The following is a 27,458-nucleotide window of genomic DNA, read 5'->3' as shown; positions in this document are numbered from 1 at the left end:
AACATCGAGATCTGAGAATCTTTCCAAGAACAGTAAGGATGTTTTCGGACCTCTTTTCGACGCTCACAACTCATCGTATGATTAAGTAAAAATCAAGAAAAAAATATTGCCGCGTAGGTTGAAGTATGATCTAAAACTTTGTTCAAGAAGTCATTACGTTTTGGATTAAGAATCGAGAGATAGAAAAATGAGAAGAACGTTAGAAACTAATGGAAAATCTTGTGCCTGCTAGGAGGAGAGAGAAGCCGACGGTGTGCCACGTGTCCACCGGCTAGAGGACCGCATGAGCCAACCACCCTTGGACACGCGTCGAACGCCGCCTGGGAAGATGCAACTCCAGCCTACCTGCGACACGCGTCCCCGATATCACGATCATGCTCGTCCAAGGCGTGTTGCCCATGGTCGCATGCCCATGACAAGCCCAACCCTTTATGTCTTTTCATATTATAGTGTTTTACTTTTATATTTCTAGGAAGTATGACGTTTCAGAAATCTCATGTCTAGGCCTGTCAGACATGAAATGCCTCAGAATGTACTATAGGGGGATACGACTAGTTGTCAACTTCTCCCTACCCAAGGTTATATACTGTAAGCCGTTGTTATTTCTCTCTTGCTTGCTTATATAACGTCTCTTTCAAAAATCTCTCTCTGCCCTTATTTTCTAAAACCTTCTCTTAAAACCGAGGCCAGAGGCTGGAGCATACGTCGCTTGGCCGTAGGTGACGCAAGAACGATTTGGTTTAGCTCACTTGTCGTTGGAAAGTGTGTGCCGCACAATCGCAAGTCCGCTGCCATTAAAAGTGCGATTGTGACAAGTGGTATCAGAGTTTTGTAAGCTCCGTAAAATAGCAAAGATCGAAAACATGTCGACGACAAAATCGACACCCAAATCACAATCCGACCGGCTTACTTTAATAGAGGAGGAAATGTTGTTCCTCAAAGAAGTCTCTGACACCATCTGCTTCTTGGAAGCACGGGTGAAGGAATTGAGTGGAAAAGTCGTAGAGATCGACGCAATGGGTAACCGCCTGGATGGGTTGTCAATCGCAGAACTGATGTTTCGAGTGACCTCACTCGAAAAAAAAGTTGCTCCTACAAGCAGCCCAAGACCATCTGGTAGCCCCGATAGCTCTGTCGTGCACAAGGAGGGACGTGGGTAAGAGTTCGACATGCTACAAAATACAATGATGAGTTTGTTCAATGGATTAGATGACGAATTCAGAACAACGATCGATGACATCCAAGAAAAGATATCCACCATGAGCACCCGAATTGAGGTGACCATGAAAGCCGTGGAGAACGTCTCGGCTGGGCAAACTAATACAAGATCCAACAAACTGAAGTTTTTCGACCCTAGACCTTTCAAAGGGAACCGGGATGCCAAAGAGTTAGAGAATTTCATCTTTATGTCGAACAGTACTTCAAAGCCACATCGGCTTGTACCGACGACATAAAGGTGACAGTAGCCTCGATGTATCTCATAGACGACGCCAAACTTTGGTGGCGTATGAAGATACAAGACATCGAGAATGGATTGTGCACCATAGGCTCGTGGGAAGACCTCAAGAGAGAGTTGAGGGACCCATTCCTCCCCGAAAACGTAGACCATCTAGCAATGGAAAAACTAATAGCCCTAAAGCAAACCGGAAGTATAAGGGACTATGTAAGACAATTTTCGACCCTAATTCTAGATATCAGGGGCACATCAGAGAAGGATAAGGTGTTCTTCTTTATAAATGGGTTACAACCATGGGCCAAAACAAAAATACACGAGAAAAAGGTCCAAGACCTAGCTACCGCAATTGCCAGCGCCGAGAGACTCCTAAACTATGGGAACGAGGCGAGTTACCAAAGAAAAACAACACAGGCCCCAAACACTAGGGGCAAAACATATAAGTCGCCAAGTCATCGAAATGGAAGCCCCAACAGGCCAAACGGAGGTAACGACAGACCAAGCGGGTGGACAGATAGACCTCCTCAGAATAAGCAAGCGGGGACATCTCGAGGACCTTACCCTCAAAGGAACCACCCGACAACACCTTTACAATGCATATTGTGTAAAGGCCCCCACAAAGTGTCCTACTGTCCTCATCGGGCCTCTCTCACTACACTCCAAGTATACATTCAAGAGAGCAACGACACAAGAGTCGAGACTATGCTAGACAAGAAGGAAGATCAAGACAACCCCCGAATGGGCGCGCTCAAATTTTTGTCAGCCCTCCAACGAAAGGTCGACCCGAAGGAGATAATAGAGAAAGGGACTCACCATAGGAAGAGCACTCTGATAAACTCTCGACCGAGCAAGAGCACTTTGATAGACTCAGGAACGACTCATAACTTCATCGCCGATCAAGAAGCCCGAAGATTGGGACTCACCATAGGAAAAGACCCTAGAAAAATGAAAGCTATCAACTCCGAGGTCTTGCCTATTGTGAGAGTTTCCAAAAGAGTCTCCTTCAAATTAGGGGCTTGGACAGGAGAGCTGGACCTTGTCGTAGTTTCCATGGACGACTTTGACGTGGTACTTGAGATGGAGTTCCTCCTAGAACACAAAGTTATCTCAATGCCACTAGCGAAATGCTTGGTGATCACCGACCGCAATCCCACAGTAATACCTGCAAGCATCAAGCAGCCAGGTAATCTTAGAATGATCTCGGCCATACAATTGAAAAGATAGCTCGCACGAGAGGAACCTACATTTATGGCTATACCACTGATGGAAGAAGTGACTACTGAGGAAACTATCCCAGATGAAATCAAGGAGGTACTAAACAGTTATGCTGACATAATGCTAGGGAGCCTACCACAAACATTACCACCCCGTCGAGGCATTGATCACGAAATTGAATTCCTTCCCGGGGTTAAACCCTTAGCGAAGAACGCATACCGGATGGCTCCCCCTGAGCTAGCCGAATTGAGGAAACAACTAGATGAGTTGTTGACGGCAGGATTCATCTGCCCGGCAAAAGCACCTTACGGAGTCCCCGTACTATTTTAGAAAAAGAAGGATGGGACGTTGCGTCTGTGGATAGATTATAGAGTCTTAAACAAGGTGACGGTACGCAACAAATACCCACTACCGATAATATCCGACTTGTTCGACCAACTTCACAGGGCCAAATACTTGAAGAAGTTGGGCTTACGATCAAGGTACTGCCAAGTACGTATCGCTGAGGGGGACGAATCCAAGACGACGTGCGTGACAAGATATGGGGCCTTCGAGTTCCTGGTAATGCCCTTTGACTTGACAAACGCCCCAGCTACGTTTTGCACGTTAATGAACCAGGTTTTCTACGAATACTTGGATCAGTTCGTCATAGTATATCTCGACGACATAGTTGTATACATCACAACCCTAGAGGAACACAAGGTGCACTTGAAGCTGGTATTTGACAAGCTATGGCAGAATCAGTTGTATGTCAAGAAAGAAAAATGTGCCTTCGCATAGACATGCATCAACTTCCTCAGACATGTCATCAGTTGTGGACAGATCGGGATGGATAGCGATAAGATAAAAGCTATCCAAGAGTGAAAAGTCCCTACTTCCGTATCCGATGTGCGGTCCTTCTTAGGATTAGCAAACTACTATAGGCGGTTCGTCGAAGGGTTTTCACGACGAGCGACCCCCTTAACGAAGCTCCTGAAGAAAGACCACCCTTGGTCGTTGTCAAATAAATGTCAAATGACCATTGAAGACTGAAGGCAACCATGACGAGGGGTCCTGTCCTCGGGTTAGTAGATGTTACAAAGTCATTTGAAATAGAAACAGATGCTTCCGACTTTGCCCTAGGCGGTGTCCTTATTCAAGAAGGCCACCCCATCGCTTACGAAAGTCGAAAGCTCAATGATGCAGAACGGAGATACACTGTCTCCGAAAAAGAAATGTTGGCTGTAGTCCATTTCCTACAAGTCTGGAGACAGTATCTCTTGGGATCACAGTTCATAGTGAAGACAATAACAACGCCATCTGCCACTTCTTCGATCAACCAAAATTGACGGCAAAACAAGCCCGGTGGCAAGAGTCGTTGGCGGAATTTGACTTTAAATTCGCAGCCCATATTCATCAAAGAACATTTACACAAAGACCCATCGGCCAAAGCCGAAAGGGCGAACATTGAGTCGGAAGCCGATGCACTGAGTCGGAAGGGCGAACATGTGGCCCTGTGCAAGTTAGCCCATATTCATTCAAGTAAGATCGATGGATCGATGCGCGACATCATCAAAGAACATTTACACAAAGACCCATCGGCCAAAGCCGTCGTCAAACTAGCTAAAGCTGGAAAGGCACGACAGTTTTGGGTCGAGGGAGACCTTCTAATGACTAAAGGAAACAGATTATATGTCCCAAGAACGGGAGAACTGAGGAAGAAGCTCATTCAGGAATGTCATGATACCTTATGGGCAGGACACCCTGGGTGGCAAAGAACGTATGCCCAAATCAAAAAGGGGTACTTCTGGCCGAATATGCGGGACGATATCATGCAGTATACCAAGACGTGCCTCATCTACCAACAGGACAAAGTTGAAAAAGCCAAAGTCTCGAAACTCTTGGAACCTCTACTTGTGCCAACAAGACCTTGGAAAAGTGTGTCTCTGGACTTCATAACACACCTCCCAAAAGTCGGAGAATATGACACCATCTTGGTTATCGTAGATCGATTCTCGAAATATGCGACGTTTGTCCCCACTCCCAAATTATACTCGGCCGAACTAACAGTCCAACTATTTTTCAAACACGTTGTCAAGTTATGGGGGATTCCGTCGAGCATCATCAGTGATAGGGATGGTAGATTCATTGGCACATTCTCGACCGAATTATTCGCCTTCTTGGGAACGACTTTAAACATCTCTTCGAGCTACCATCCTCAAACTAATGGACAGACGGAATGGTTCAACTGCTTGCTCATAGAATACTTACGTCACTTCGTCGACGCTCGCCAGAAGAACTGGATACAACTGCTAGATGTTGCCCAATTCTGTTTCAATTGTCAAACGAGTTCGTCTACGGGGAAGAGTCCCTTCTGTTGGATCGGTATGGCAACCCTAGAGGGGGGGTGAATAGGGTTTTAACGATAAAAGTGTTTAAACGTGATTAATTTTTCTAATGATGAAACTTTTTACAAATAAGTAAAAGATGATAATTACTATAACAAAGTAATTCAAGTCAAAACAATAATCAAGTAGAACATGCAATAAATCACAATAATAATTTTGAAATTAAATAGAAAAGAGTCAGAGAAAATGACACCGTAGTTTTATAGTGGTTCGGTCAAACTCGACCTACTCCACTCCCCAAGCGCCTCTTGGGAATTTGAATAAAGAACTTTCTCGACTCTTTCCACGGATCTGAGTCAAACCGCTACACCGCTCTTTTTACGAGTTCAAGAGCAAACTCAATCCTTTCCACGGCGCAGGATCAAACCGATACAAGTATTTGAGTTTGATAATAACACACCACAACTCTCTCAAAGAGTAGATTTACAATTTGGGATACTCACAACTATTTCCTCACAATACAAAAATAATCCCTCTCAAGAATAAGATGAAAAGAAATAAACTTGTAAGCTTGGAGAGAGCAACAAACAATGAAGACTTTGAACAAATGAGGATTGGAGAATGTATGTAAGTTGTGTATTTTAAAATGTGGGAAAGATGAGTTTATATAGAGGAGAAAAGTGGCAAAATGTAGGATTGAATATTGATCATTGGATTGTGTTAGGAATAATGGAAGGTGGAGATCAAAAAGTAAATAAATAAGAAAATTTTCTAAATTCATTTATTTCAAAATTTTAATATAATAATAATAAAAAGTTATGTGAGTAACGGTCAAATGAAATTCAAAATTTATTATAAATATAATAATATAATAATAATAAAAACTATGTGAGTAACTACCAAAATTTTAAAATATAATAATATAATAATATAATATAGTAATAATAAAAATCGATGTGAGTAACGGTTAGATTCAAATTTATATTTTGTAAAAATAACTTTATTTAAAAATATAGTAATAAGAAAAACTCCACCATTTGTTACTCTCCCAAAATCATAAATGTCATACTTTGATATATTTTGATTTGTCCATCATTTTGATTTTGCTGCCACATCATCACGTCGGGTATGTTGTCTCGACTGTAATTTCTTCGTTTTAGCTCTGATTTGAGTAATTGAAAAGTCGTTGAAATTGTTATTCCCGACCTTATACTGTGGACAGTTCAAAATACTGAAAATAATTAATAATTAAAAAGTAGGTTTGTTATCATCAAAAACATCAATTAATTGATTGAAATTAATTAAAGTGAGATCAAGGCCAAAAAGCCAACACCTTCGAAATTGTAAGTGGACGACAACCGGCCTTACCACATAATATTGATCATCCTTATGCAGGGAAAGACCTTCAAGCTCAAAACTTCACAAGAGAATGGAAGTAGACAACAGATATAGCCCGGCCATATTTAGAGAAAGCTTCCAAGCATATGAAGAAGTGGGCGGACAAGAAGCGTCGCCCCCTCCAAATCGGAGCAGGAGATCAAGTCCTCATCAAGTTGAGACCAGAACATATCAGATTTCGCAGTCGAAAGGACCAGCGACTAGTTCAAAAATATGAAGGCCCGGTTGAAGTCCTTAAAAAGATCGGGGCTACCTCCTACAGAGTTGCGCTACCCACATGGATTAAAATCCACCCAGTAATTCATGTGAGCAACTTGAAGCCTTATCACCCTGACCCGGACGACGACCAGCGAAATGTAATCACAAGATCGAGCATCGATCTGAAACAAAGAGACAGCAAAGAAATAGAGGAGATCCTAGCCGACAGGGTTAGGAAGATAGGAAGACCCGTACGGACGATTCGTGAATTCCTTGTCAAATGGAAGAATCTCCCTACGGAGGAAACCAGCTGGGAACGTGCCGAAGATTTGGACTCCGCCGCCACCAACATCGCCAGGTTCGAAAGTAGTCGGTTGACAGGGACGTCAACCAATTAGGTGGGGGAGGATGTCACGGTCATGCTCGTCCAAGGCGTGTTGCCCATGGCCGCATGCCCATGACAAGCTCAACCCTTTATGTCTTTTCATATTCTAGTGTTTTACTTTTATATTTCTAGGAAGTATGACGTTTCAGAAATATCATGTCTAGGCCTGTCACACATGAAATGCCTCAGAATGTACTATAGGGGGATACGACTAGTTGTCAACTTCTCCCTACCCAAGGTTATATACTGTAAGCCGTTGTTATTTCTCTCTTGCTTGCTTATATAACGACTCTTTCAAAAATCTCTCTTTCGAAAATCTCTCTCTGCCCTCGTTTTCTAAAACCTTCTCTTAAAACCGAGGCCAGAGGCTCGAGCATATGTCACTTGGCCGTAGGCGACGCAAGAACAAATTGGCTTAGCTCACTTGTTGTTGGAAAGTGAGTGCCGCACAATCGCAAGTCCACTGCCATTAAAAGTGCGATTGTGACACCCGACAACGCAACCCGACCCGCCTCCCTCGGCTGACCCGGTACTCGTGCGGCGAAATGAACCGAACCGACGACCAGCGGTCCACCCGAACCACTATTTCCGAACCAAACTGACGACCCGCGACTGTAGAAAATTCTGGGCGTGACACTCGCGTGTGGAACCTGCAAGTGATTGCACCCCGGTGCGTAGCTGGCGCGTGGAAGCACGTGTAAGCCCGTTTTCAACCCGTTCGACTTCTGTTTTCTCTATTTTCCTCCCGATACCAATCCTAACTCCATTTTTATATGAAATAGGACTTAATTGAGGAAAAATCACTACCTTTCGATACGCCAATTGTGTGGAAACGCTGCGTAAGGGCACGCATAATCCAGGTAAGTCACCCCATAGGATTTTAGGAAGAAATACTTGTAGGAGTCGCTTGGAATGCATGCATGCCAGTTTAATTATTTTAGGTCGTAGCTTTCTGTGATAGTATGTAGGTAATTGATTATTAAAAGTAAGATGTATTGTGTGAATTATTATGAGAATTACCTTAGTATTGTTGTTATGCTTCAAGTTTCCGCTTATTATGTATATGTATATTTCATGCTGAAAGGAGGATGGGAAATTGTGAACTCTGCGCTCTGGGAGTTGATGGATGTTATCGCCCCGTTGAGCTTGTATGTTTACTTTGCATGAAAATTGTATGATGACCCACATTTATGATCAAGTCTAGGGATTCGTGGTTAGAGTAACATGACACTAAGTATAGACCTGACCTTTCCCCTAGGAGCATAAGAAACTACCACAGTAAAGGAACTGCCACTAGGGAACCCTTAGGTTAACTGTGTGCGATTGGTGTTAATGCTTTGTGGGAGACCTGGGGGTTCCTGATCAGGACTCATCTGCTCTAAAGTCGTTTTAGCATGGGAAACGGGAGACCCACGTTGAATGGACCATTTAGCTGGATGGGAATGGGGGAGGTAGCCCTCCCCGAATAATGGGGGATTATCATGGGACTAGGGGGTTGCAGCTCACTTCCTAGATATGACACCAGTAGCCATGCCAAGGTAGTTACTCGCAGAGTACCAGTCAAACACAGGATGGCGTAAGGGAACTCTTATGGTATAAATGATAGGACGAAGTACCAAAGAAACCTCAAGAAGCTAAGACCTGAACTAGATGTTCTAAAGCCAAAGAATAAGACCGTGGAAGTTCATCGTAATTGGGATGCGATAAGAGCCTACAAGTAGGTGGTTTACTGAGTATAATTTTATACTCATTCTTGTTATAACTTTCTTTTTCAGGTACGTGAGGCAATGGGTCAAGAGAGAGCGCGTTGAACGATGTGGATTGTCATAGAGGGAGCGTGTCCCGGGGTGTCAGTTTGGTCTTATGGTTTAGTACACTTTTGTCTTTCGTGTTTCTCTTCTTGTTTTTATCTAGACACGTAAGTCCTTTTGGTAATGAAAAGTTTTCCTTACAAAATAAATGAAATACTTTAGAAATAAGGTTTTCCTTGAAATTCTTGCGTACACGCTACACATCATAGTCATTGTGAGTCACGACTTGAGGTAAACTTTTTTTTGGGTTGTGACACTCATCGATAGGAAGAACTCCCTTCGAGATAGTATGTGGTAGACAACCCTTCATACCACATGTCATTAAGCACTCTTATGCCGGAAAAAGTCCACAAGCCTACAATTTCACCAAGGAGTGGAGGCAAACCTATGAAGTAGTACGTGCTTACTTAGAAGAAGATTCACAATGGATGAAGTGGGCAGACCTAAAGTGTAGACCACCATAATTTTAAGCCAGCGACCAAATTAGACCAGAACAGTTTCAATTTCGAGGCAATAGGGACCAAAGACTAGTGCGAAAATACGAAGGGTCGATCAAAGTCATCGAAAAGGTAGGGAAGACTTCATACCGACTTCAACTATTGGCATGGATGAAGATCCATCTTGCCATCAATGCGATCCGTCTGACAAGACGATCCGTCTGAAATCATATCACCCTGACGATGACGACCATCGGCACAAGAAAGTGACACGACCTCCAATCATGTATACCAGTAAAAAAAGTAGAAGAGACCTTAGTCAAGCAAACACGTCACGTCGACAACCCACATCAAAACATTCTAAGAGTTTTCCAAATTCTAAAAGTCTCATTGAGATGAACCATTTGGACAGGTAACTAGGGATCAATAATATTTCCCATAAAATTTCATTTTTCATGTTCATATCCAACTTTACGGCCGTGTCTGATTCTTCATGTAAAGTATACATTTATGACCAATGATTAAATTCACTCATCAATCGTCCATGGATGAACACTGAGTGAGGATCAGAGATAATCTTATGAAACTACGCCATTGAATCTGTTTTGAAGAAGCTTCATTACTATTTTGTTATAATCTGCTTAATGGAAAGTCATTGAAAAAACCCAGCATTCGCAAGAAAACAATACACGTATAAACCAGAAAGTTTGGTTGAATCATCGTGATTATAAGCTCCCGCATTCAAGTGATGGTTTTTTTTTTTTTTTTTTTTCTTTAGCAAGGCAAGCAAGCAAGCTGTGGGTCTTATTCAGCGCTATATTTCTTCTAAACCGCGCTCCTACAACTTTTCACCACTCTGCAAATTCAGACTTTCATCATCGTGTAAACAATTCCATCTAAATGTCTGCTCCCTACAAAGAGATTTAAAAAAAAAAAAAAAAAACCATTCTCAGCCTCAACTCCCTCTGCAACTTGTGCATTACAAAGGAACAAACTAGACCCTCACCTCCCCGAAAAATACGTATAAACTAACCAGACAAGCTGATAGACCAAATTACGTTACACTGTGTTTTGTTCATAACATTTTACATGCCCGCCGCTGCATGTTCGGCTGACCACTTCCATACTTTCACTTGTCCCGTCCCGTCACCGGTAAAGAACACGCCGCCTGGACCAGCCTGAATTGATCTAATTTCTCCCTTGGAATGTATTTTACCCCTCTCAGAGAACCTATCACCAAGAACACAGCTTTAAGCGGTCTCGAGAAACAAAACACTATTTCCAATATACATTCAGGAAAACGAACAAAGAACAGAGAGAAAGAAAACCAAGAACTGAGAATCAAAACAAGAAATATACTGAACATGGGTAAGATAACTCACGATGGCAAATCATAAAGGCGAACTGAGTTGTCGTTGCACGAACATAACAAAATAGGCTTGCCATCTAAATCATGCATCCCACAGAGGGTAAGCAGGCCCTGAAAACGATCATCATCACGTCACATAAATGAATTGAACATGTTGATTGAGGGTATCATTCCACTGTATCCAAAATGGCCCCAGATACCAAAATAAATTCAGTTGGAACTATAATCTAAGACAGACAGCCCAAATTTCTGAATTTCCCCTTTAATGAAGCAAAGAGGATAAATGATTCATTCATTTCTCAGTTTCAGTGAGAGACACTATCGATCTGGCAAGACTGGAATTAGTTGATCCTAAGCCTAAACTAATTCTGAAAAGCACTAATACAATTAGATCACCAACTAGTTACAAGAGACATCTGAATTTGAGGCCAATCCTGGCAGTAACATACACACTAATAAATGACAACCTTTTCTAGAGTCTCAAATAAATATGCAACGCCAGAAATAATAAAGCATATGAGCGTAACTTAGTAAAGAACATTTTGTATTATCCAACGAAAAGATAATAACTAAGCAAACAGAAAACCACAAACATACATGATCTTCTGTGTGCGTGTAAGTTACTTCCAAATTTCCACTTTCTGTAGCAGCCCATACCTGCGGGCAAGACAAGTTAAACCATTGTATAATTTTCCCGTGTTAAAAGAACATGAACAGTGTCAAACTGCCACCTTTGCGTATTAGAAACTCAGTATGTAAATGAGATAAACCTTTATTGTCTTATCTAGTGAACACGACAAAAGGAATTGCTCCCAGCAAAGCACAGACATTACAACTGATGTGTGATCTGTCAGAGTCTGTAAACATTGTAAAGATTCCAGACTCCATACCTAAAAGAAAAAAGAATAGAATTAAAATGAAAGGGGAAAAAATTATAAGCAGATAAAAGATGACAAATACTCAAGTTCAACTCACTTTGATAGAGTGGTCCATGGAACCAGAGTAGAGCCTATTAGCTCCGACAACTAAAGAAACAACGGGGAGGGTATGACCGTTGAGTGATGCAGCTGGCTCAAAGCAGTTCGTTACAACATTAAATTTCCAGGCCAATATTGACCCATCCTGTGTGCAGAAGGGCAAAAATTAAGATTAAACTTGGATAGTACCTCAAAAGTATTCGAGCAAAATCCATGGATATACAAGAATTAGAAGGAACCATATGCATCCAAATATGAGAAGCAAGAGCAAATAAGTGAATACATTTGAGGGTTGTACTAATTAAAACCTCAAACCAATAATTATATCAATTTAGATCCCAAACTTACATAACTGAATACATTTAAACCCTCCATAAGAATTACGTTTTCAACTCATTAATGCCTAACCTTCACACATGTATACAATATCTTTAAACACAAGGATTAATGTAAATTACAAAGAAAGTGAGAATCATTAATCTTGAGCAGTTACTCCTTGATACAATTATTAAGACCTCTACATTATTCTCTGAGAGTCTAAATTGATTCATTGAGAACAGTTTAGAGTTTAAATTAATACAACTTTTAGTTTGAGGTTTTAATTGATACAACCATAGATTTTCTCCCTTTGTTTTTTCAGAAACAACTTTAAAACATCCTCAAAGAAACCAAGGAGCTTTGCATAGAACTATTCTAGTGGGAGCACAATTTAGAAAATTGGGAAAATTACAAAAATATTAAGACGCTCCATTTTGAAACAACATTAACCCTGCCCCCAAATGGGCACTATGATCTACAAAAGAATCCTGAAAAATGTCCTATTTTTTTCCATCCACATTTCCTATCCAGAAGAAGAGCTTTTACTAGAATCAGACCACAGAATATAATGTGTTCCTTTAACAGGAATAACACAGATAAAAAAAACACAACAAATTTGTCAATTAATCATTAGTCAGAGTGGTAAAAGACAGCAATGTGATGGTTATAGTCTGGGGATGAGCTCATAAACAAGAGAGCTTATCGCTAAAATTCTCATAGATATAATTCAGAAATAATGAGAATACCTGTGTACCAGCAAATAGCAAATCATTGCCCACAACAAGGGCATAAACTAGGCCAACGGGTCCGCTAAGACTCAGATCAGCTGAGGTCTGAATGTTCCATGCCTACAGACCACATATCAAATTCTCTGAGTTAGTTCACATCACTAGACATCGGCATTAAAGGATATCCATAGGCTAAAACACAGTTACAGACATACCATTCATCTGTTATGCAAAATAACACAGTAACTGTACATCAGCTAATAAGAAGTCATATCAGATCGTTTCCACCTCACCTTAACACAATTAGGTATGCCAACAAATACCCAAGGGCCTTCAGTAATCATGGAACCAACTTCTCCGCAAAGATTAATAACGGCCAGGCACTGCAAAGAAATGCAAAAGATTTCAGAAAACTTGTGTAAAATACTAACTAATAATCCACATGTCAAATCCTTTTATTTAATGTCTTAGACCACATTTTAAAAGGCACAAATTTGGATGGAAGAGGAAAGACCAAAAAGCAACACGGAACCTTTAAATATAAGGCCCAAAATTGTTCCAAATCATGAAGAAGACAACAGTAACTGAGACCCAGAGTTACGTCTTACACGTACCAACCCCAATTTCAGAGTGCTCGATAAAGCAATCCACTATCCTTAAATAAAAAAGAATATATAGAAAAATACAATTAAATTAAAAAAAAATAAAAATAAAAAACCTTTAGGTACATTCATCTTATTATCGCCTAGGCAAAGAATTCTCCCATTCAGTATTTTTTAAAGCTCGAAATACACTGAAATGCAGTAGTTTTTTGAGGCTCAAGTACAAGGCACGAGAAGTAGGAACTTTTTTATACACAAAATGAAAAAAAAACGATTCGCGATATAACTAGGAAGACGTTTCAAATACCACACATGGGTTACTGGGCATGCTTTTGCTAATTCGAATTGAAGGGTGATATAAAATCGGTCTATTTCCGGCATCATATCCATAGTTAGCGGCGCAATATATATAAATCTTCTATATATGAAAAGGGATAAAATGATAACAAAATTATTATTAACATTATTTTGATAGAAATCCAAAATATATAATATAATAAATAATGAGTTAATGGAAGCTATAAAATATAAGAGATTTTGTAAGAGGTGATTTAAAGAAATGAGGTCTTTTATAACATACTTTCTTATTTCTTAAAAGAAAAACCACTGAGCTATCTGCAGTGCCTAGCACCTGAGTGCAATTTTTAAGAAACTACTTTCTTTCCTCACAAAACAATAACTCAGCCATTTCCTCTGACTGATAACAACACAACAGTTTCAATTTTATCAGAAATCCCCAAGAAATAATTACAACAATAGTTGAAGACAACATGAAACCCAAGATGGTTTTAGGAAATCACTTTGGATGACATTGGAAAATGATAAACATGTCCTGAAATGAATGTCATTTGAAACCTTGTTACAGAGAGCTTCTGATGAGCCTTGTGGTATTCTTGAAAACAACCAGCATTTTGAACATGGACAAAACAAAGGGCCGTGATAAACTAAGAAGTTAAGTATGCCATTGCCATTGTTGAATAGAGAAAGCTTTTTGTTTTCTCATGGGACACCCACTTCTTAACCTTTCCTATGCCCAAGTCTAGAAAAACAAATGCCTAAAATTTTTGTTGAAGATGAAGCCAAGTCGTGGAAATATGGTAACAGAGCAAAACAGCAGCCTAAACCCAAAAAAAAAAAACCCTAAAAATTGGAAAGAGTTCTATAAGTATTAATGAAAAACGCCTCTTTACTAGCAAAAGATAGTGGTACGTATATGTGAATATTTATCCTCCCCACTCCGTACCCTTCCACCAAGATACTTGTCTTCCCCCCAACCAAGAAATTCTAAAAGCATCGGTGATTAAAATACATGGAAAGAAAGGATCACTTTACATGAGCTATCTAGTCACTCTTAGATTACGGCTTACCCCTCAGCATCCAATTAAGAAATATCAAGAACTTAAGTCTCCAGAAGTTCCTATGAAGCTTACTGCGATTTAGCATCCAAAAATAGAATTATTCCGTTTATGTTCATGTAATCTATCAGCAAGAAATTGCTCTCAAATCTGAAAAAGTTCAAAACAGAACTAGCCTACACCATTTTTCACAGTAAAGGAGGTCAGTAACTAACCTGTCCGGACTGGCAGTCCCATACCCTGACGGTCTCATCCTTGCTACCCGTATATAGCTTATCAGAACCAGATGGAAAAGCAATCCCAGTTACAACCTATAAAAATCACAAGTGAAGGAAACATTAAGTCCCACATTTGCAGTCAATAGAAGCAATATAGGATAAGAAAATCACAATTCTCTGCACAAATGGGAGTTCAGGTACGTTTAAGACACATATCACTTGCCTTCTGATGCCCATCGAGCTGCGTTAAATGCGAGAAACTTTCCCCCAAACTCCAAGTATGCAAGAATCTACACTTATCGCCATAACCACACTTCCCCTGAACCCAAAAATTACAAAGCTTCTCTGTCTTTTTAACTACTCTATTACCACCACCATGAACTCGTCCCCACGTCGAGCCGCCGCTAAAATTGGGACTCCGTCGGGGAACAGACACACTCGAATCATCAGAAGAGAACCCATTACCCCTCTTGGGAGCAGCGTTCGTAGCTCCATTCGAAGTCGCGTGAGGAGGGGCATTTAACTCTCGGTGAAGAAAAGGACATGGATAGCGATTACATTTACCCGCTCTCCAATGGTAACAGACCTTCTGATTCCTACCATCCCCGGAAGGTGCGCCCAGCCTCTGAAAAACGCGCTTACCGCCTCCATCGACATCCATACCTTAAAATTGAAAACCCTAGTCAGCCCAGATCACAAAAATCGGTATCTCCAAATGTTCGAAGTAGCAATAGGACGTAAAAAAAAAAATCTGGAGCAGTGAGGGGCCAAAGAAGAGGATTCTTCAAGCTCAAGGACGTCGCAAGCGCGGGCAGCACAGGGGAAGGAGAATGTTGAGCAGGATCATGAAGGTAGGGATTCGGGGAAAATCGAGAAAGGAATTGGGAGATTGAGATGGAAGGAGGGGTAAGGATAAATTTGGAAGTGTCAGAGAAACCCTAGAAAGGAATTGGAGCAGAGATTAAAATTGGGAAGTACAGTGGTGGTTTAGTACAGATGGAGATGAACATAGAACCAGAGATGACGCGGTGTATAATAAGAAAGCGTGAGATGTACGAGAAGGTTATATCTGTCATTTCACACCCCCAAAATTGTTATCCATACATATTTTTTTATAATTATACTAATTATAATTAAACTACAATTTTCATTATTTAATTTTTTTTTTCTCTATTACGCAAATTTTTTATTTTGTATTTAGATCTTTAGCATATTCAATCTTTTTTTAAAAAAAAAAAAAAAAAATTACGAGTTTATGGTACAAAATAAATTATTAAGCTTTCAAAACATTTAAGAATTTAATTAATATGAAATAAAAAATTTTGGGACTTATTAGAATATTTTTAAATTTTTTTCTAAAAGTAGATATTAATTCTACGGTTGAAATTTCATCGGTATTGTTGAAAGGTGGTACTTACGATGAACAGATATGGATATTTTTGAACTTTTGAACAAAGTTTAAGAATATTTTTTAAATTTAAAAAAAATATATTTAAGAATATTCAACGATATTTTTGAAAAAATTACTAACAATTTTTATCCAAAAAAAACAAATGGTAACTTAATTGTTTAAATGTATTTTTAGAGTAAAAACAAATTTATAGTATTTTTACTAATTTAACCAATAAAGTTCAGACTTATTTGGCACAACATTAAAAGTTTAGAAACTAAATTTGTAGTTTAACTCTTATTTCTAAAAGGTTTTGAGAATAAAATGTCTTAATTACTCTAATTAATAAAAAATTCCTATAGGTTTATGTGGATGAAGCAAGCAATTTTGGACGAGTTTTGAAGGATCATAACTCAAGCTGTGATTCTCCTAAAGGTATGAAATCAGAAGTCTCTAACCCTTCTTTGCAATACCATCTTAAGTATTATGAAGAAATAGAGGGGGAACACTCTTAGGCTAGAAGAGTTGGATGTCATACAATGGCAATGAAGGTTGTGCTCGTCTTCTTCCCTTTTTGAGGAAGAAGACAATGATGGGACTAGTGAACTTCAAACTAAAACTTAACCCCTATCAATTTTTCTTAAAATTAACCTTCTTCCATACCGAATCTCATAAAATTCTTCATGGTTCTAGAAACTATACACTCTAAGTGATGGTAGTTTGGGAACTGAAAGTTCAAGAATCGAGACCTAAACATGGATTAAGAGATAAGTAGCCAACCTAGTCTATTATTAGCAAATACTTCTAGAAATCATTACAAAGGATAGGGAAAGAATTGAGTCAAAAAAAAATGAAGTAATCTTAAAATAACTCACTAAATGGATTTAGCTATTATGATAGGTTAAGGTTATATATGAAATTGGGTAGTGTTGGATAAATAGTTAAACCAAGTAAGGTATAAAATGACCATAATGCCCCTAAGATAACTTAACTATCGTCCACAACCCTTATGACTTCCCATCGATGTGAAACTTCATACATCCTCCAAAATTATGAATTTTAAGGGACTATTATAATTTCATGGCCATCGGACTATGTTTGGCGGTCAAACCATGATTTATGTGAAAAATTACCATATTGCCCCTAATGACTAAGACTAGGGATTTTGAGAATTTAAGTAATTCCTTTGGCCATGCTATCCTTATGATTCCCTTGTGTGAAATTATGGGTATTTATGACATGATTGTGCTTAGGTTTTATTTAGGCCATACATGTATCATAAATAGTGCTACAAGTTTCACATATACCTAGGGATATTAATGTTACCATGATTAAGACATACCCGAGGATCATGTACCAAGTTAAGTTTACAGCGTATATGCTCCATGCCCTAAAGCCATGGCCCTTAAAATTTCTAGGTAATAATACTCTACTATAACCTAAGTGACTCATGACCTCCCATCATGCGGTGCATTATGAGGCCAATGTTTTCCTCTTTCAGGTGGAATGTCATGCCGGATGTTTATTAGTAGGATATCATGTGATAAGGAATCAACTCAAGAGAAAACTCTGATACCAAATGATAAGAAATCACTCTAGGGAAGTAAAATTCAGATTACATTGTTGATTGAATATCTTAAGAAAAGAACGTTTGTTTGAGGTTCGAATCACTCCACATGCAAGATCGATCATGTCTGGTCGAATGATTCAAAATATGCAATCTAAGCTACATAGAATTGCAAAGAAACTTAGACATTGGTAAAGGAAAAGGAAAGAACACTTAGCCCTAATGATAAAGAATCACTCCAAGGGAAAGTAAAATTCAGCTTACCTTGTTGATCAAATATCTTAAGGCAATAACGCTTGTTTGAGATTCGAAAGCTCCGCAAGCAAGATTGATCGTGTCAAGCTTTAATGATTATAAAAAGGCAATCTAAACTACATAGAATTGAAAAAAATCTTAGCAATTGGCTAAAGGAAAGAACAAAGGCTTCTTTTAATATATTTTCCAAGTCTTCCTACAAATACAACATACATGGGCCTCAAAGTGAAAACCTTAACATTCGTGAGACATTACAAGAGTTGTAACGTTCATATTTTATGACCATAATTAGCCACTATGTATACTTTAAGAATATAAGTATAACTTTGTAAATTCAATCTTAAAGTACATAGAAGCCTTAAAATACATCAAAGAAACACATAACTCTATATTATTATCCACCCAAAATTTGTAATCATCTAAGAATAAAAGAAGTTTGATTCTTCCTTATGTGTCACGAATTGCAAGAGGATTCGTCCTCCAATCTGTTAAGAATAAGAAAAGAAGTGGGATTGAATAATCCCACTTCTGTTTTTCATTCATAACATGGTATCATAGCTTGTTCATCATATAATCATTCCATCACTGAGTCTCGTAAAGAAGTGAAAGAAAATATGAACATCTTGAGCATGCCACCTTTAAGCTTTCATGAGAAATTTGAAGATGCTTATGACTTAGTCTTGATATCGGACAATCGAGAATAGTTTGCCAACCACAGTTCTCGGTCTAGGAGAATGATTGAGAATATTTGTAGCCAATTCAAGATCCAGATTGAGATTAGGAGACTACCTGTTGGTGACAGAATGTGGATAGCTCGCCACAAACATCTTGATAATGAATATGTTCTTGATTTTATTGGTGTGAGGAAAATTATCAATGATTTGTGGTTATCAATCAGGAACAATCACTACAGAGACCAGAAATTAAAACTTTTGAGATGTGGGCTTAAAAGGATGATATATCTCGTGGAAGGTGATCTCAATTAATTCGTCGTCCTCTATTTTGATCTCTGTCACTTTTCTCTGTTCTTTCTCTTTTCGTGCTCTGATACCATGTTAACATATTCATTATCAAGATGAATGTACACTCTCCAACTTGAGGGGTATTATAAAATTTGATTTAAGATATAAAGTTACAAACTAGAATCATCCAACCATGTTATGTTTTTACTAAAATGTAATTGACAAATATTTTCACTAAAATTTTGGGAAGACAGCATTCTGATTTTCTAAAAGACAAGTTGGATGTATTTGATATACACTCTCCAACTTGAGGGAGAGTATTATAAAATTTGATTTAAGATATCAGCTGTTATCAGTTAGGTTTTTTTAGGAAGAAGGAGGCGGATGAATTGAGATCACCTTCCACAAGATATATCATCATTTTAAGTCAACATCTCAAAAGTTTTAATTTCTGGTCTCTATAGTGATTGTCCCTGATTGAGCACTGCAAATCATCAATATTTTTCCTTTCCAACTACTTCTACTTGACCGTAAACAAGATCTTCACGAAGTCGACATAAGACTGCTGGCCAAAGTGATGAGATATCCTTGTTCGGGTTATTCTCCGAAACTTCTTTAAAGGAATCAAGAACTTGATGCTTAGAGTAGCTCATGCGCATAAACCTCTCAAGTGATTCAAGGGGAAGATTGATCTTGGTGTATTTAAATATCAAAATTTCCTTTTTGGTGGAATCAACCAAATCCAGCTTCAAAATTTCGAATGTTGATTTAACACATACTTATTACATTCACCATTCTGATCAGCTAGGATATTTACTTGTTCCAATCAAGCACAAGTTACCGATCCTAGAGTTAATCATTTATGCATGAACCAAGGAGTGGTCCGCCCGTATATTAACTGGTTTCAATCAAATTAAATGGGATAAATTATCAATCCTAGAGTAAATCATTTATGCATGAACCAAGAAAACCATATTGAGAGGAAAAATATTGATGATTTGTGGCGCTCAATCAAGGACAATCGCTATAGATACTAGAAATTAAATCTTTTGAGACGCAGACTTAATTAAGAGGATGATATATCTTGCGGAAGGTGATCCCAATTCATCTATCATCCTTTGTTCTGATCATTGTCACTTTCTTTGAATCTCTTTGTGAACCTTTGCTCCAAAAATATGTTAAGAAAATACAAAGGACCTTGCAAAACTCTCTCACATGTATACACTCGAGGAATTTTAGGTCACTGTTTCTGCACTCATTTACACAAATGAAGCTTTCATTCTCGTCTCTAAAAATTATCAATAGAGAAAAGATTGGATTTTAAACTCTAGGTCGATTAAAAACTAGAAAATAAATAAATAAAAATCAAATTAAAAAGAACACAAAAGAAACATATATCCAATTTTAAGCCAGAAGCTTTGATACCTAATGATAAGGAACCACTATAAGGGAAGTAAGATTTGGATTATGTTGCTGATAGAATATCTCAAGGCAATAACATTTGTTTGAGATTCGAATCACTCCACAAGAAAGATCGATCATGTCTAGCTTGAATGATTCTAACCTAAACTATATAGGATTGCAAAGAAACTTAGTCCTTGACTAAAGAAAAGCAAAAATGTCTTTTTACTACATTTTCCAAGTCTCGTTACAAATATAACATACATGGTTTTATATAGCCTCAAAATGAAAACTCCAAGAGTTGTAACCTTAATGATTTATGACCATAGTTTGCTAATTTTTAAATTTAATCTTAAAGTAAATAAAAACCTTAAAATATATATAAAAAAAACATCATAATGCTAGATTATCATCCACTCAAAAATTTTAACCATCAAAAGAAGAAAGGAAATTTGATTCTTCTTTAATGTGTCATGAGTTGCAACATCTTGGAATAATTTGAACAAAATTTTCTTCACATCCTCCTTGAAGTTTACCTTGCATTATTGATAAGTTAGTTCATATCATCATGTTTGGACCTCGTGTTTCCCTCACCTAAATGAGATGTTCTACACCATGTCTTATTAGCAGGATCTCATGTTCATGTTTAGCATCGATCATCACCCTCTCAATCTTTCATAGAGAGTAATCTAGGGTCACGTTAGGGGTAACAACCAAGTCGACTAAGTATCATGAACCCAAGTAAAGTTATATGTTAGGTCCCTAGTTATTCAAGAAAGTACAGTACCTTAGCTCATGTCATGGAGACGATAAGATGTTAAAATATTATCACTAGCCCAATAGGGTTAAGTCCAACCGTTGTATGAGTAATTACATTGTATGTTACGAAAATGATTTAGAAATTTTAGAAATAAATTTAGGAAAATGGTTAGGAATTTTAGGAATAAATTTAGGAAAATGATATACATACTTTAGGAAACAAGTTGAGAAATTTTAGGAATAGATTACCCATCATCTAGTATAAATACCCCTCCACCCTACTTAGTTCATCATCCCAGGAAATTTCAAGAAATACAAAGTAATAGTTTCTACCGAGTGTTTTGTAAATCTCTTCTTGATTGGTCTTAATAAAGTGTGTGAGTGTTTCCTACAAAGAGTTGTGTTTAACAATTTGGTATCAGAGCAAGGTTAGTGTAGGTTATCTAATCTCTTGGAATTCTTAGTATGCTCTGTGGTTGCAGCTCTGTCTGATCTTCCACAGCAGAAATGATTTCTTGAAATTAGTAGTGAGTGAGTTTCTTTTGTGTTGTGAGTAGTTTGTGACTCTGCAAGGCTTGTGTCAAAAGAGCTTGTTTGGTATTACAGAGGTATAGCCAACACGATGGGTGCTTTCCAAATCGTTGGAGGAATCAACAAACTCAACAACAACAACTACAACACGTGGACAACATGCATGATGTCCTATTTACAAGGACATGATCTTTGGGAGATTGTTGGCGGGTGCGAAACTAAGCCGCCAAAGGATGATTCTAACGGCGCCTTGCGCAAATGGAGAATCAAAGCAGGCAAAGCAATGTTTGCCTTGAAGACCACAATCGGAGAAGAGATGTTAGAGCATATTTAGGATGACAAGACACCGAAAGAAGCATAGGACACGTTCATGATATTGTTCTCAAGGAAGAATGATATGAGGCTACAACTTCTGGAGAATGAGTAGTTGCCAATTTCACAACGTGACATGACGATTGCTCGGTACTTCCACAAGGTCAAGTCGATCTGTCGGGAGATTATTGAACTAGACTGGAGGTCCGCATTGTAGAATCTCGAATGAAGAGGATTATAATCCACAGATTGCGACCAGAATATAGAAGCTTTATTATTGTTGTACAAGGATGACCCACTCAACCATCACTTATAGAGTTCAAAATTTTGTTAGCCAGCCAAGAAGCCATGGCTAACAAATAGGAGGCATCACATTAAAGGGTGAAGAAAAAACACTCTACACAAGTGAAAGCCGGAGCAATAATAGGTCGTCTACCAAATGTGGATACAATGGTGACAAAAGAAGAAGTCACCAAGGAACTGTACAATCAGGGAGATCTCAGAAGAACGATAACAATAACTCTCAAGGGAATAGATTTGAAGGCATCTGCTACAATTCAGGAAAAAGGGCCACATGTCTAGGGATTGTTGGTCTAAGAAAAAAAATCTGTCGAAAGCAATGTGGCATCCTCCAACATGGAGATGGAGAAGGAATGGGATGCAGAGGTACTATATGCCATACAAGAAGATGAGCAAGCACTCATGGCAATGATGGGAGACCATACCGATTATGAGAATGATTGGATCGTTGATTCAGAATGCTCAAACCACATGACTGACGATCAGAGAAAATTGCAAGACAAGAAAGCGTACAAAGGAAGTCGTATGGTACGCACAACAAATAACACACAGTTGTCAATTGCTCAGATCGGCAATACGACAATCATGCCTGAAAATGAATCTGATGTAGTGTCACTACGTAATGTCTATCATGTACCAGGAATAAAGAAGAATTTGTTGTCAGTATCACAACTAACAACATCAGGAAACTATGTCTTGTTTGGGCCAGAAGATGTGAAAGTCTATGAAGATATTAAGATAACAGGAAAGCCGACAATAAAAGGACGAATAGTGGATTCCGTTTACGTTCTATCTGTAGAATCTGCCTATGTTGACAAGGCACGGGAGAATGAGACAACAGATCTCTGGCATGCAAGATTGGGATATGTTGGCTACCATAAGTTGAAGCTGATTATGGAAAAATCCATGCTCAAAGGTCTACCTCAACTTGAAGTCAAAACAGACGTTGTGTGTGCTGGATGTCAATATGGTAAAGCTCATCAATTACCATACAAAGAGTCAAGTTTCAAAGCAAAGAAACCATTAGAGTTAATTCACTCTGATTTGTTTGGTCCAGTCAAACAAGCATCGATGAGCGGAATGCGGTATATGGTGACTTTCATTGACGATTACTCAAGATATATATGGATTTTCTTTATGAAAGAAAGGTCTTACACGTTTTCGAAATTTCAAGAATTCAAGATGATGATCAAAGGAGAAATAGGAGTGAAGATCTGTTGTCTACGTTCAGACAATAGTGGAGAATACACGTCAAATGATTTCGATCAATATTTACATGAATGTGGGATACGACATCAGTTTACATGTGCCAACACGCCACAACAAAATGGTGTAGCAGAAATAAAGAATCGACATCTTGCAGATATCTGTCGAAGAATGTTACATGCAAAGAATGTTCTAGGAAGACTTTTGGGTTGAAGCTATACGAACGGTTGCCCATGTGATCAACAAGCTTCCCCAACCAAGGCTAGGGTTTGTCTCACCATTTGAGATACTATGGGACATGAAACCTACAGTTAGCTACTTCATTGTATTTGGTTGTGTTTGCTATGTATTTGTGCCTAACCATCTACGTAGCAAGTTTGACAAGAAAGCAGTCAAGTGCATATTTGTCGGATATGACAATCAAAGGAAAGGGTGTAAGTGTTGTGATCCAACAAGTGGAAAACGCTATACATCAAGAGATGTAGTTTTCGATGAAGTATCTACATGGTAGTCCCCGAGAAGAAAGTTCTACCAGATCCAAATAACATCGAAGAAATTCTACAACAGAAGATGGGGGAGCAAATTACACACACTTAGCCAAATGTTGATGTACCTCAAGACTCCAGTGACATTGATGTTGATGAGGAAGAAATACTCAATCAAGCGAATCTGTTGAAAAGGAAACGTCACATCAACAACTTAGGCGATAAAAAAGAATCCAAAAGCCAAATCTTAAGTATGTCAATGCAGCTATTGTAGAAGATGGAGTTTATGAGCCGGAGACATATGAAAAAGCATCACAAAACTCAGCTTGGCAGAAAGCAATGGAGGAAGAAATTATAGCCCTGGAACATAATCAAACTTGAGAACTAGTGCCAAGACTAGGAGATGTCAAACTCATCTCTTGTAAGTGGGTGATCTACAAAATAAAGCATCGACTGAATGGATCAATCGAGAGGTACAAGGCTTGACTCGTAGCTTGAGGGTTTTCTCAACAATATGGACTAGACTATGATGAAACATTCAGTCCAGTGGCAAAGATCACTACCATACGAGTTCTGCTAACACTCCCAGCAAGTAAAGATTGGAAACTATGGCAATTGGACTTAAAGAATGCTTTCTTGCACGGAGAGTTAGACAGGGAGATTTACATGAACTAACCAAAGGGATTTGAGAGTGCAGCTAATCCTAATCACGTATGCAAGCTTAGAAAAGCTCTTTATGGGTTGAAGCAAGCACCAAGAGCTTGGTATGGTAAGATTGCTGAATTTCTTACCCAAAGTGGTTATTCAGTTGCACATGTAGACTTAAGCTTGTTTATCAAAGAAAGAGAAGGAAAATTGACATTTGTGTTGGTCTATGTGGACGATTTAATTATCACTGGAGATGAAGAAAGAGAAATTCATCAAACAAGAGAAAATTTATCAGTACGTTTTCAAATGAAAGAACTAGGAGAGCTTAGACACTTTTTGGGCCTAGAAGTTGATCACACAAATGAAGGATTGTTTCTCTGCCAACAAAAGTATACAAGAGATATGCTTAAGTTCAGCATGTTAGAATGCAAAACAAGCTTCAACACTGATAGAGACAAATGCCAAGATTTGTGCACATGAAGGCAAAAAGTTGAACGATGAAATGACATACTGACAACTAGTAGGTAGTCTTTTCTACCTAACTTTAACTCGGTCTGATATTTCTTATGCAGTTGGAGTTATGAGTCGGTACATGCAAAATTCAAAGAAGCCTCATCTAGATGCGGCTCGACAGATCTTGAGATATGTTAAAGGTACAATCAACTATGGTCTTATGTACAAATGAAGCAAAGACTGCAAGCTAGTTAGATACTGTGATGCTGATTATGCAGGAGACTGATACTCGAAGATCAACCACTAGGTATGTGTTCAAGTTGGGTTTGAGAACAATTTCTTGGTGTAGCAAAAGACAACCAATAGTATCGTTGTCAACTACAGAAGTAGAGTATAAAGCAGCTCAGGAAAGTACGTGGCTAAAACTCTTGATGGACGATTTGCACCAGAGCATTGACTATCCAATATCACTTCAGTGCGACAACCAATCAGCGATTCATCTAGCAGAAAATCCAGTGTTTCATGCTAGAACAAAGCATGTGGAGGTACACTACCATTTCCTTAGAGAGAAAGTCTTGAAGGAAGAAATCGAGATGCAGCAGATCAAGACAGATGATCAAGTGGCGAACTTGTTTACAAAAAGGCTGAATACTGGCAAACATGAGAGTTTTCGCTGTCAGCTCAACATGGTGCAACGAATGAGGACTAGTGCTGAGGGGGAGTGTTAAAATATCATCACTAGCCCAATAGGGTTAAACTCAACCATTGTATGAGTAACTACATTGTATGTTAGGAAAATGATTTAGGAAATTTAGAAATAAATTTAGAAAAATGATAGGAAATTTAGGAAAATGATTTAGGAATTTTAGAAATAAATTTAGGAAAATGATTTAGATACTTTAGGAAACACGTTGATAAATTTTAGGAATAGATTATCCATCATCTAGTATAAATACCCCTTCATCCTACTTAGTTCATTATCCATCCCAAGAAATACAAGGTAGTAGTTTCTACAAAATGTTTTGTAAATCTCTTCTCGATTGGTCTTAATGAAGTGTGTGAGTGTTTCCCACAAAGAGTTGTGTTCAACATAAGAGTCTATAAGTAGACTACTTATTGAGTCTTTGTACTTACCGGTAGAACTCAATGGTAGATACCTCATAGCTAAAATAGTCACAATCAAGGCTCTTTGTCTTGCTTTAGATGCAAGGGGTCCATCGAGGATCTAAAGGCCCACATAAAGCAGCATTATATGCCTTTCAAGCAAAACTTGGAGTGAATTCAAAATTTGCGTAGGAGATAGTAGAACTGAAAAACCATTAGTTGCAAACGTTGAACACCCCCGCATACGAACACTAAAGTAGTTGTCCACTCTTTAGAAGAGAGTGGAGGAGACAGAAGAGCCAATAGAAAGCAATCTTATGAATGTCAAGGTCTGGATTAATCACAGAGCGACCATTCTCAACTCTTGAGCCACCCACAACTTCATGCGGAGCCTGAAGCAAAATGCTTGAACATCCTTTGGCATTAAGATATAGGTAAGATGAAAGCCGTCAATTTAACATCTTTACTTGTCTTAGTAATTGCAAAGAGAACTTCGATCAAGCTAGAGACTTGAACGGGACAAACTAACTTTGTGATAGTCAAGATGGATGACTTCAACATCGTGTTAGGGATAGACTTCCTACTAGAACACAAAGTCATTCACATGCCCCTAGTCAAATGCTTAGTAGTAATAAGGTCGAACGAGACAATTATTCAGAAAAAACACCCATCAACCAAAAGGGGTGAAGATGGAGTCAACACTATAATTGACAAGAAATCTTAGCCATGATGAACCTACACTCAGTGCCATTACTGTAGTGGAAGATGGAAGCTCGAGTGAGCTAACTCCAACAGAAACATTGCAGTTGCTATAGAACACTGCAACGTAAGACTAGAAAGTCAGATAAAATATTTATCTCCACTTGAACAGATAGATCACGAAATTGATTTTATATCAGGGGCAAGATCGTCAATCACAAATGTATCATATGGCTCAACCTAAGCTAGTTGAGTTTTCCAAGTAGCTAAATGACTTGTTGAGTGTAGGGTCCATTAGACCCGCAAAATTTTTTTTTGTTAGTGATCACCAGCTGGGAAGAGAAAACAAGCAAATTCCTCCACTAAAGGGGGGTTGGCATAAACAAACCTTTAAAGAAACTTATGTTTAATCAACATGACCATCTAGATAGATGAAGAAAAGAATCCGTCGGAAGTGTCGACCACGAGAATTCCAAAATGGACACAAAGTTTTAACCAAGTTGAGGTCAGATCAACTCGATTTCAAGACAACAAGAACCAACGACTGTGCTAAAATACTATGGACCAAACAAAGTCATTCAGAAGGTTGGGAAGG

At 38.5% G+C, this 27,458-nt stretch overlaps 1 protein-coding gene across 1 annotated transcript; it reads right to left on the bottom strand.

The window, feature by feature from the left end:
• Window positions 1-10,011: 10,011 nt before the first annotated feature.
• Window positions 10,012-15,799, bottom strand: LOC111790323 (zinc finger CCCH domain-containing protein 48). Its single transcript, XM_023671185.2, has 9 exons — window positions 15,015-15,799; window positions 14,789-14,884; window positions 12,910-12,999; window positions 12,635-12,736; window positions 11,569-11,715; window positions 11,364-11,483; window positions 11,191-11,250; window positions 10,607-10,704; window positions 10,012-10,454 (listed from the first exon to the last, which is right to left on the bottom strand). Exons 1-9 carry the CDS (start codon window positions 15,450-15,452, stop codon window positions 10,310-10,312), a joined length of 1,296 nt encoding a protein of 431 aa, XP_023526953.2. The 5' UTR covers window positions 15,453-15,799; the 3' UTR covers window positions 10,012-10,309.
• Window positions 15,800-27,458: the final 11,659 nt, after the last annotated feature.

This window comes from Cucurbita pepo, chromosome 3, assembly GCF_057944985.1.
Source record: "Cucurbita pepo subsp. pepo isolate OVF chromosome 3, ASM5794498v1, whole genome shotgun sequence".
In the NCBI taxonomy this organism is placed as follows: domain Eukaryota; kingdom Viridiplantae; phylum Streptophyta; class Magnoliopsida; order Cucurbitales; family Cucurbitaceae; genus Cucurbita; species Cucurbita pepo.
Note: the sequence above shows the minus strand (reverse complement) of the source record. Positions and strands in the feature narration are given on the sequence as shown.